The sequence below is a fragment of the Gorilla gorilla genome, chromosome 10, assembly GCF_029281585.2.
Source record: "Gorilla gorilla gorilla isolate KB3781 chromosome 10, NHGRI_mGorGor1-v2.1_pri, whole genome shotgun sequence".
Taxonomy (NCBI): Eukaryota; Metazoa; Chordata; class Mammalia; order Primates; family Hominidae; genus Gorilla; species Gorilla gorilla.
In genome coordinates, this window is record NC_073234.2 from 50,044,284 (window position 1) to 50,056,708 (window position 12,425).

The following is a 12,425-nucleotide window of genomic DNA, read 5'->3' on the forward strand; positions in this document are numbered from 1 at the left end:
AATACAACAAATAGCCATGTACCTACCATCAAATTTAAGAACTCGGCTGTTGTAAATATAGCTGAAGTTCCCAATGTTCCTTCCCCACTCACTTTTTCTTTCTGACCCCACTAAAGGTAACCGCTATGTTACATTTAGTATTTATCATTTCTATGTGTGTTGTTTTATGTGTGCATGTATGTTTCACACATAAAATAATACGCATGGAAATAAATACTAAATGTAATACTAAATGTAACATGCACACACTGTATTGTTTCACACATACATGCACACATAAAATATTGTTTTGCATGTTTTTGGGGGGTTTTTTTTGGTTTTTTTTTTGGTTTTTTTTTTGAGACAGGGTCTTGCTCTGTCACCCAGGCTGGAGTTCAATGGCACAATCTTGGCTTACTGCAACCTCTGCTTCCCGGGTTCAAGCAATTCTCCTGCCTCAGCCTCCAGAGTAGCTGGGATTACAGGCACATGCCACCACACCCGGCTAATTTTTGTATTTTTAGTAGAGACGGGGTTTCACCATATTGGCCAGGCTGGTCTTGAACTTCTGACCTCGTGATCCGCCCGCCTTGGCCTCCCAGAGTGCTGGGATTACCGGTGTGAGCCACCACGCCCGGCTGTTTTGCATGTTTTTAAACTTTATATAAATGGACTTATACTGTATGTATTGTTCTGCAACTTCTTTTGTTCTCTTAGTGTTGTTTGTAAGATTTTTTGTTATTGCTACATGTTGTTATAATAGCTCTGCTGTTTCCTTTCTATAGTTGTTATTGTATGCCTAGTTCATGATTTATTTATCCTCCTGCTAGTTTGGGGCATTTGAGTTGTCTTCTAGGTTTTTGCTATTATAAATAATGTTGTGATGAACATGTTTTACATTTGTCCCTGTGAACATTATCAAGAGTTTCTTTAGGGTCTATACTTGGAGCAGGATTGTTGAGTCATAAGGTCTGTCATGGGGCTTCTTGACCCTTAATGAGATATTTCCATATTGCTCTGCAAGGTGATAATTCCAGTTTACCACCCATCAGCAGTGAGTAAGAGCCCTCATGAGTCCACATTCTCACTACATGTGAAATTGTCAGACTTCTTCATTCTTACAAGCTCATGAGTATGAAATGGAATTTTTTTGCAGTTTTAAATCATAGCTTCATAGTTACTAGTTTCCTTGAGCATCTTTTCATGTTATTGGCCATTTAAGGTTCCTGTTCTGTGACTTTCCTATATATCGTTTTTCCATTTTTCAATTGGGTTGTTGACCTTTTTTAAAAAAATTGATCTATATAAGTTTTTGTGCCAGGCACGATGGCTCACGCCTGTAATCCCAGCACTTTGGGAGGCCGAGGCAGGTGGATCACAAGGTCAAGAGATCGAGACCATCCTGGCTAACACAGTGAAACCCCATCTCTACTAAAAATACAAAAAAAAATTAGCTGGGCATGGTGGCGGGCGCCTGTAGTCCCAGCTACTCGGGAGGCTGAGGCAGGAGAATGGCATGAACCTGGGAGGCAGAGCTTGCAGTGAGCCGAGATCGCGCCACTGCACTCCAGCCTGGGTGACCGAGCGAGACTCCACCTCAAAAAAAATAAATAAATAAATAAAAATAAGGTTTTTTTTTTTGGCTGATATATTCTAGATTCTAATCTTGGATGCTCAAGGATAAGCATGGCATCCAGCACATAGTAGCTACTTGATAAATGTTATAGTTGATTCTTGTTCTTCATGGTAGTTTTGTTTTATAAAGTTGCCATACTCACTGAACATCAAAACACAGGTTTCTGTGAGCCGCTGGTCACAACATTTTCATCAACCACCCAACATATAACCTTGTTTTATGTGAGTTTCTGTTTAAAGATACCTTATTTAATATATATTATTAATTTGTTAATATTGAACTCACAACCAGCAGCATTGTAACTCATGCCTGAATGAAGCTTACCTAATAATACACGTATTTTCTCTGGAAGGCACATCACAGTCTTTTTGCACTTAGCACTACAGCTTGGGGGCCATTTAAAGTAGCAAAATCACCAGCAAAAAGCACAAAGTTAGGAAAACATGGTGGAAAGGACACTTGTTTACAGTTTGAGAACGGAAGCAAGAAGGTAGATGATTGCCTTGTTAGACTTCATCTGGAAAGTGCGTGCCAGGCAACTCATTCTTCACCACTTGGGCATCTCCAATAGTGACTGGGAAAGTGCCACAAGTATTGATTTGGGAGTTCCAAATAAATAAGTAGGTAATTCACAAATATGAAATCTGTGTAGTTCAACTGTATATCACCCATTAATCTTTGCCCCAGAGGAAATATTTGCGACATTTTGCAGTGTTTCTTTCCAGTCTCTTTCTCTGTACGTATTTTTACATAATTGAGTTCATGATATAGATAACATTTTGGCCTTTTTTCATTTCACTGTATAAATGTTACTGTAAATTATGCAGACTTTCTAACATTTTAAATTGCTTTATTCTGTTTTTTTATTACATGCATCATAATTTATTTTTGCATATTTACATTGCTTCTGGTTTTTAGCCGTTCTGAATCTGAACACCTTCCTTTTTTAGCAGCAGCAGGCGCTCTTTAGTCATTTCTCCCCCAGTTCGAACAGCTACAGTCTCCAGTCCTCTTACCTCACCTACTAGTCCCTCTACACTTTCCTTGAAGAGTGAGAGTGAATCTGTCTCAGCAACTGAAGATCTGGCACCTGATGCAGCCCAGGGGGAAGACAATTCTGAGATCAAGGAGCTCTTAGAAGAGGAGGAAATAGAGAAGGAAGGATCTGAAGCAAGCTCCTCTGAGGAAGATGAGCCTCTACCAGCCTGCAATGGCCCCGCCCAGGCCCAGCCCTCTCCTACCACTGAGAGTGCCAAGTCCCAGGAGGAAGTTCTCCCCAGCTCCCCAGCTCCATCACCAGGCGGAGCCCTGAGCCCTTCAGGGCAGCCTTCATCATCTGCCGCAGAAGTAGTCCTCCGAACCCGCACCGCAAGTGAAGGATCTGAACAACCGAAGAAGAGAGCCTCTATCCAGAGGACCTCAGCACCCCCTAGTAGGCCTCCTCCACCCAGAGCCACTGCAAGCCCCAGGCCCTCCTCAGGGAACATACCTTCCAGCCCTACAGCCTCTGGAGGGGGGTCACCCACCAGCCCTAGGGCCTCCTTGAGGACTGGGACTCCAAGTCCTAGGACCTCCCTAGAGGTCTTTCCTAATCCAGAACCACCAGAGAAGCCAGTAAGAACTCCTGAGGCCAAAGAAAATGAAAACATCCACAATCAGAACCCCGAAGAACTTTGTACTTCCCCCACCTTAATGACATCTCAGGTAAGAGTAGTTCTGGTTGGGTATTTAATTTAATTTATTTATTTATTTAAGCTAGGGTCTCACTCAGGCATCCAGGCTGGAGTGTAGTGGTGCGATCACAGCTCATTGCAGTCTCGACCTCTCAAGCTCAAGTGATCCTCCCCCAACAGAGATAGGGTCTCCTTATGTTGCCCAGACTGGTCTTGAATTCCTGGCCTCAAGTGATCCTCCTGTCTTGGCCTCCCAAAGTGCTGAGATTACAGATGTGAGCCACTGCACCCGGCTCTGGTAGGGTCTTTATATCCTTTTATAACCTCCATGTAGGTATCTTTACTATAGTCAGAATACTCTTGGACACCTTTTTTGGTTCTGGGGATTGTTTCATGTCTTCATAGCTATTAATTTAGTAATCTACTTTTAGGGTAATTGACTTTTTTTTTTTTTTTTTTTTTTTTTGAGATGGAGTCTCGCTCTGTCACCCAGGCTGGAGTGCAGTCATGCAATCTTGGCTCACTGCAACTTCTGCCTCCTGGGTTCAAGCGATTCTCCTGCCTCAGCCTCCAGAGTAGCTGGGATTACAGGTGCACGCCACCACACCCGGCTAATTTTTGTATTTTTAGTAGAGACGGGGTTTCTCCGTGTTTATTTTTTGTTTTGTTTTGTTTTGTTTTTGAGACGGAGTCTCGCTCTGTCGCCCAGGGTGGAGTGCAGTGGCACGATCTCTGCTCACTGCAAGCTCCGCCTCCCGGGTTCACGCCATTTTCCTGCCTCAGCCTCCCGAGTAGCTGGGACTACAGGCGCCCGCCACCACGCCTGGCTAATTTTTTGTATTTTTAGTAGAGATGGGGTTTCACCGTGTTAGTCAGGATGGTCTCGATCTCCTGACCTCGTGATCTACCCGCCTCAGCCTCCCAAAGTGCTGGGATTACAGGGGTGAGCCACCTCGCCCGGCTGGTTTCTCCAAGTTGGGCAGGCTGGTGCTGAACTCCTGACCTCATGATCCGCCTGCCTCGGCCTCCCAAAGTGCTGGGATTGCAGGCGTGAGCCACCTTGCCCAGCCGGTAATTGACTTCTATAAGGGGCTTATCTCTAGTAGTGTTAATGAGCAGATTCTTACTAATTTCTTTCTTTTCCTCCAAGTTCTGGGAGTTCCTAGTATAAAGAACCTTTAGTTGAAGCCAGGCGTCGTGGCTCACACCTGTAATTCCAGCACTTTGGGAGGCCAAGGCAGGCAGATCACTTGAGGCCAGGAGTTCGAGACCAGCCTGGCCAACCAACATGGTGAAACCCTGTCTCCATTAAAAATACAAAAATTAGCCAGGCATGATGGTGTCTGTAGTCTCAGCTACTTGGAAGGCCTGAGGCACAAGAACATGAGAATCACTTGAACCCAGGAGGCAGACGTTGCAGTAAGCCAACATCACATCACTGCACTCCAGCCTGGGCAACAGAGTGAGACTGTGTCTCAAAGAAAAGAAAAGAAAAAGTTAAAAAAAATTAATACAAAATAAAATAAATAAATAAATAAATAATAAATTCAAAAAAATAAAGGACCAATAGTTGGAATCCTGAGCTTTACCTTCTTTAGTGGGGGCAGGAGGGTGGGTCTCACTTCAGTTCATTATACCTGTGACTATGGTAAATAGACCCTGAAAAAAAATGGCAGCAAATTTCCAAGGTGTGTCTTCTCTGATGAGAAGACCTAGAAGCAGGAACTCACAGAGGGAAGTAAAGCAAAAAGGGCAGCCTTTTGAAAAGGCTGCTCCTTACTTGGGAGGCTGAGACAGGAGGATTGCTTGAGCTTATGAGGTCGAGGCTGCAGTGAGCACTACTACTCTCCAGCGTGGGCACCACAGTGAGACCCTATCACAAAAAAAAAATTTTTAAGGCTTTTGAAAAAAAATTGAGAGATGCCAACCCATTGAAGAGCAAGTAGTTCTGTGAGGGATCTGTAAATCAAGTCATACTCTTTTTTTTCTTTCTTTCTTTTGAGACAGGGTCTCACTCTGTCGCCCAGGCTGGAGTGCAGTGGCACGATCATGACTCACTGCAGCCTTGACCTCTCTGGGCCCCAGTGATCTTCCCTCAGCCTCCCACGTAGCTGGTACTACAGGCGCATGCCACCATGCCTGCCTCATTTTTGTATTTTTGGTAGAGATGGGGTTTCGCCATGTTGCCCAGGCTGGTTTCAAACTCCTGGGCTCCAGTGGTCCTCCCATCTCCGCCTCCCAAAGTGCTGGGCTTACAGGTGTGAGCCACCGTGCCCAGCCTCAAGTCATATTCTAGTCACGTTATATGGAAAGACTATCATATAGGGATTTGACTTGTTCTGTGACACTCCAGAGGGCAGAGGCAGAAACTACATATAAAGACTTTTTTTAAGATACATTTTGGATCAATACAAGAGGAACTTTCAACAATTAGCTCAATTTTTTAAATGGGATGGAAAAAAGGTATTGTGGAAGGGCAAAGGAGACACAAGGGGCTGACCAAAAAAAATATGGGATGGGCCGCCTTGAAAATTAGTTCTCTTTCCTTGATGTTAAGAGCTAAGGGCCGGGCGCAGTGGCTCACGTCTGTAATCCCAGCACTTTGGGAGGCTGAGGTGGGTGGATCATGAGGTCAGGAGATCGAGACCATCCTGGCCAACATGGTGAAACCCCGTCTCTACTAAAAATACAAAAAGTTTGTTGGGCATGGTGGTGCGTGCCGTAATCCCAGCTACTCGGGAGGCTGAGGCGGGAGAATCGCTTGAACCCAGGAGGCAGAAGTTGCAGTAAGCCAAGATTGTGCCACGTTGCACTCCAGCCTGGCAACAGAGCAAGACCCTGTCTCAAAAAAAAAAAAGATCTAGGATATATTATCTCCAGTCAGGTACATTGTAGAGAGGATTATGGTGAAATGTCTGACTAGATGGCAACAAGATTTATTCATTCTACAATTACTTACTGAGCCCCTACAGTGTGCCTGGGACTTTTCTAGGAGGTGGGGTATGACAGTGAACAAAACAAAATACCCTGCCTTCCTGAGGCTTATATTTTAGTGCAGGAAGACAGACCAAAAAAAAAGAATAAATAAAATTACAATCTAGTAATGGTAAGTGATATGAAGAAAAATTAAGTAGGGAAGGACACAGGGAGTGGGAGCTGAGTTGCAAGTTTATAGAGCAGTCAGCGGTAACATGTGGGCAATGAAGAAGGCTAGCACATGAGCCATGTGTATATCCGGGAGAAGTGTGTGAGATTTCTGACACTCGTTAGATCACACCACCCTACTACTGCCTGTGTCTGACCAAGGCTACCTCGGGAGCCTCCTGATATCTGAGAGGAGCTAATATGGACCAAGGGCACAGGGATGGCCCCCAGGGTGGAAGGTGTGGGACTCTCTCCTCCATTGTTCACTTTGATTCACAGGTTGCTTCAGAGCCTGGAGAGGCAAAGAAGATGGAAGACAAGGAAGAGGATAATAAGCTTATCTCAGCTGACTCCTCAGAGGTACTAAAAGCCTAAGTCATCTACATGATGATGCCCTATTTTTTTATACATTAAAACTTATTTTTCTTTTTCCAGAAGTATATCTTTCAGAGGCCTTCAGTCTTGATTCACATGAAGCACTGAGGGCCCTAACAGAGCAAGATGTAAAACTTGTCCTGGCCGGGCGCAGTGGCTCACGCCTGAATCCCAGCACTTTGGGAGGCAGAGGCGGGCAGATTCCCAGGTCAGGAGATCGAGATCATCCTGGCTAACACGGTGAAACCCCGTCTCTACTAAAAATACAAAAAATTAGCCAGGTGTGGTGGCGGGCGCCTGTAGTCCCAGCTACTCGGGAGGCTGAGGCAGGAGAATGGCGTGAACCCAGGAGGTGGAGCTTGCAGTGAGCTGAGATTGCGCCACTGCACTCCAGCCTGGGTGACAGAGCGAGACTCCGTCTCAAAAAGAAAAAAAAAAAAACTTTTCCTAGGCCGGGTGCAGTGGCTCACGCCTGTAATCCCAGCAGTTTGGGAGGCCGAGGTGGGCGGATCACCTGAGGTCAGGAGTTCGAGAGTTCGAGACCAGCCTGGTCAACATGGTGAAACCCCGTCTCTACTAAAAATACAAAAATTATCCAGGCATGGTGGCATGTGCCTGAAATCCCAGCTACTGAGGAGGCTGAGGCAGGAGAATTGCTTGAACCCAGAAGGCGGAGGTTGCAGTGAGCTGAGATCTCGCCATCGCATTCCAGCCTGGGCAACAAGAGCAAAACTCTGTCTCAAAAAAAAAAAAAAAAAAAACTTTTCCTTAAGTCAGGCTCACTGATGCAAGCCTGTAATCCCAGCTACTCAGGATGCTGAGGCGGGAGGATCACTTGAGCCCAGGTGTTCGACACTGTAGTATGCTACGATCACACCTGTGAATAGCCACTGCACTCCAGCTTGGGCAACATAGTGAGATCCCATCTCTCTAAAAAATTTTAATAAAAAGATCTGGGTGCAGTGCCTCAACCTCCCAAGGTGGCTGTAATCCTAGCACTTTGTTGGGGGCTGAGGCAGGTGGATCACTTGACCCCAGGAGTCTAAGATCAGCCTGGGCAACATAGGAAAAACCCATCTCTACAAAAAATACAAAAATTAGCCAGGCGTAGTGTCACATGCCTGTGGCCCCAGCTACTTGGGAAGCTGAGGTGGGATCACCTGAGCCCAGGGAGGTCAAGGGTACAGTGAGCCATGATCACGCCACTGCACTCCAGCCTGGGCAACAGAGTGAGACCCCATCTCAAAAAAAGATTTTTTAAATAATAAAAATGACTTTTCCTTGGTCAGTTTCTAGTCTGAGGCCGCTGTGCTGATGGAGAGAGATAGGCAGGACATGTGGAGAGTGAATAAGTGCAGGATAGATGCAGGGTTTTGAGTAGGTAAGCATAGCCACTTCTCATTTTTCTGCACTGAAAAGAGCAACTGAATGGTTGAATTGATTTCAGTTTGATTTTATAATGTATTATATGATTTTAGATGGAGACAGTAATAGAGTGACTTTTTGATTGCCTCTGGGGAATGATAAAACAAGTTTGCATTCTTGGAGTCATCTTTTTGAAGGGAAGAGTTTATAGGAGGCAAGACTCTTTCTGACCATTTTAAGAAACAGGCTAGTAACACTGTCCTCCCTGGAAAAGAGGTACAGGATACACTCTCCTTTCGCCTGAGTCTGTCTCCTTGTATTTTAGATTTATAATATTTCCTTACTGTTAGCCTCTCTGGTGGGATTGCTTTGGTCATCAGCTAAGGAGAAATATTTTTCCTGTAGAATTAAGCAACTAGAGCATCTTAGATCCTAGCCTATTCATGTCATCAATCCTCTGAAGCCTGTGTATGCTCACTTCCCTTGCAGATGCATTATAAATCATATTTTCTCTCAGGCAGAATTATGGACATGTCACATGTAAAAATGGGTAAATATAAATATAACTGGGAAAAAACATAGCCATTTTTGAAAAAAAAATTACTGGGAAAAAATCTGTTCTTGCTTACCATTTGAATCATCTCAGAGAGATGGAAGGTTTTGATAACTTTCCGGGAGGTGATGTAACATCACTTTTGAGCTAATTCATGACCTGGAAAGGGAGGAGGGAGTAAAAAGAAAGAAAATGTCCTTGAAGGAGAAATCTTGGAATTTCAAGTGGCTATCACACTGTTAGAAATTGGTTCTGTTGACCAGGTGCCATGGCTCACACCTGTAATCCCAACATTTTGGGAGGCTGAGGGGAGTGGATCACTTGAGGTCGGGAGGTTGAGACCAGCCTGGCCAACATAGTGAAACCTCATCTCTACTAAAAGTCGGGCATGGTCGTGGGCGCCTGTAATCCCAGCTACTTGGGAGACTGAGGCAGGAGAATCGCTTGAACCTGGGAGGTGGATGTTACAGTGAACCGAGATCACGCCACTGCACTCCAGCCTGGGTGACAGAGCCAGATTCCTTCTCAAAAAAAAAAAGAAAGAAAGAAAGAAAGAAAAAATTAAAAAGAAATTGGTTCTGTTTTTAAAATATAGATTTTATAGTTTGTAAATTAAATTTCATGTTTTAAAAACTTATTTTAAACCTCACAGGGTCTTCCCCTAGCATAGCAGTTTCTAGGCAGGGCTTTCTTTCTTTTTTAAAAAATTTATATTTTTAGAGATGATCTCACTATGTTGCCCAGGCTGGAGTGCAGTGGGTATTCACAGGTGCAATCATAGTGCACTGCAACCTTGATACTCCTGGCCTCAAGTGATCCTCCTGCCTCAGCCTCTCAAGGAGCTGGGACTACAGGTGTGCACCCCTGCATGTGGTCTAGACTGGGCTTCCTACACCTTGGGTTCCCATCTCAGAACCTAAAATTTTTCCCAAAGAAATTATTTTACCACTTGCTTCTCCTAACTGCATGTCATGAATTAGGATCACTTAAGTGTGAGAGTTGCAGTACATTCTTGAGGACGGTTCATCTAAAAGTGGCAGGTAGTAATTTTAAGACCTCGCACTCCCTTATAGATACACATCCACACCATGTCACACAGATTACATGGTTTTTGATCATGGAAACAACTCAGGAATTCAAAGACCTGGTTTCCTGTCCCAGCAAGTCTTTTTACTCTTTGAATCTTAGTTTATTCATCTGTAAAAGAGGATGGATGAAAGCCTTTCCCGATGCCTTCAGGCTCTGGTGAAACAACACTGTATTTTTCCCTTTGTAATAGTACAAATACTGAGACCCTTGTAAAGTATAAGGCACAGAAGACACTTCTATGCTGAGAGGCTGGAAAGGTTGAGCCACCTCTTACTGGCAGAACTCTTCTCTTTGTAGGGCCAAGACCAGCTTCAAGGCTCCACGGTACCAGAAAACAACAACCTCACAGCACCTGAACCTCAAGAAGAGGTAAGACCAGATATACAGAGAATAGATTGCGCATTAGATTGACAGGGGTTTGGGAATAGGCTGGAATCTTCACCACAGGCTACAAGGGGAATCCGGCAGTGAACCATACCCTTAGGGCAGTCAAGCAGGTGGGAACCAGAGGAAACAAGAATGAACTGGGACTTCATGGTGTCTCCGTGCCCATTTTCCTATACTTGACCTTAAACTGGCCCTATCTTCTAGGTATTTATTTAATTAAATCTCAAATTATTTCAAAAAGGAGTTAAAGAGGTTAAGATATTTTTTAAAAATGCAAAAAGGTCATATTATACAGTAATATGTTGCTCAACAACAGGGATATGCTCTGAGAAATGCATTATTAGATGATTTTGTCATTATGTGTGGCTGTATGGTATAGCCTATTGCTTCTAGGCTGCAAACCTATACAGCATGTTACTTTACTGAATTCTGTAGGCAGCTGTGACACAGCGGTTAATATTTGTGTATCTAAACATAGAAAAGTACAGTAAAAATAGCATATAGAAAATAAAAAGTGATACACTTGTATAGGGCACTATCATGAGTGGAGCTTGCAGGAGTGGAAGCTGCTCTGGGTGAGTCAGTGAGTGAGTGGTGAGTGAATGTGAAGGCCTAGGACATTACTTACACTCCTGTAGACTATAAACACTGTACACTTAGGCTACACCATTAAAAAATATTTTTCTTTTCTTTTTTTTTTTTTGAGACGGAGTTTCACTCTTGTTGCCCAGGTTGGAGTGCAATGGCATGATCTCGGCTCACCTCAGCCTCCCGAGTAGCTGGGATTACAGGCATGCGCCACCACGCCCAGCTAATTTTGTATTTTTAGTAGAGACAGGGTTTCTCCATGTTGGTCAGGCTGGTCTCAAACTCCCGACCTCAGGTGATGCACCTGCCTTGGCCTCCCAAAGTGCTGGGGTTACAGGCGGGAGCCATCACACCTGGCCAAAAAATATTTTCTTTATATCCTTATTCTGTAAGCTTTTTTCCATATTTTTTCTGTTTCTTTTTAAAACTTTTTTGTTAAAAACTAAGACACAGAGCTGGGTGTTGTGGCATGTGCCTGTAGTAGTTCCAGCGATGCAGGAGGCTGAGGCAGAAGGATCACTTGAGCCCACGAGTTCAAATACAACCTGGGCAACATAGCTAGACACCGTCTATAAACAAGTAAATAAAAACACACAAACATACACATTGGCCTACGGTCAGGATCACCCATATCACTGTCTTCTACCTTTACATTTTGTCCCACTAGAAGGTCTTCGGGGCACTACCACAAATGGACCTGTCATCTCCGATAATAACAACGCCTCCTCCTGAAGGATCTACTTGAGGCTGTTTTACAGTTAATGTTTTTTTAAATAAGCAGAACTTTTTGTTTTTTTTTGAGATGGAGTCTCTCTCTGTCGCCCAGGCTGGAGTACAGTGTACAGTGGCACAATCTCGGCTTACTGCAACCTCCGCCTCCTGGGTTCAAGCGATTCTCCTGCCTCAGCCTCCTGAGTAGCTGGGATTACAGGCAGTGGCACCACCATGCCTGGCTAATTTTTGTATTTTTGGTAGAGACGGGGTTTCACCATGTTGGTCAGGCTAGTCTGGAACTCCTGACCTCGTGATCCTCCCGCCTCAGCCTCCCAAAATGCTGGGATGCTGGGATTACAGGCGTGAGCCAACGCACCTGGCCAATTAGCAGAACTTTTTTTTTAATAAGTAAGAAACACACTCAAATAATAATAAAAAGTATTGTAGGCTGATGTGGTGGTTCATGCCAGTAATCCCAGCACTTTGGGAGGCTGAGGCAGGCAGATCACTTGAGGCCAGGAGTTCAAGACCAGCCTGACCAACATGGTGAAACTCCATCTCTACTAAAAATACAAAAATTAGCCGGGCATGGTGGCACACACCCGTAATCCCGGCTACTTGGAAGGCTATGGCTTGAGAACATGAGAATCACTTGAACCCGGGACATAGAAGCTGCAGTGAGCCAGGATTGTGCCACTGCACTCCAACCTGGGCAATGGAGTGAGACTGTGTCTCAAAAATAATATATATAGAAAAATATTTTTAAAAGCATAGTATATTAAATACATCAAGTAATATAGTTGTTTATTGTTATCAAGTGTTATGTACTGTACATAATTGCATGTGCTATACTTTTTACAACTGGCAGCACTGTAAGTTTGTTTATACCAGCATCATCACAAATATGTGAGTAATGTGTTGT

At 44.2% G+C, this 12,425-nt stretch overlaps 1 protein-coding gene across 3 annotated transcripts in view; it reads left to right on the top strand.

The window, feature by feature from the left end:
• Nucleotides 1-12,425, top strand: part of BIN2 (bridging integrator 2) — a 43,084-nt gene that overhangs the window by 29,270 nt on the left and 1,389 nt on the right. For 2 of the 3 annotated variants that reach the window (XM_019039414.4, XM_019039415.3), the window contains 3 exons: nucleotides 2,566-3,319; nucleotides 6,712-6,792; nucleotides 10,112-10,183. In XM_019039414.4, coding sequence (XP_018894959.3) covers nucleotides 2,566-3,319; nucleotides 6,712-6,792; nucleotides 10,112-10,183 — 907 coding nt within the window. The remainder of the gene's footprint in view (nucleotides 1-2,565; nucleotides 3,320-6,711; nucleotides 6,793-10,111; nucleotides 10,184-12,425) is intronic. The other variant, XM_055357200.2, reaches the window with a different exon arrangement.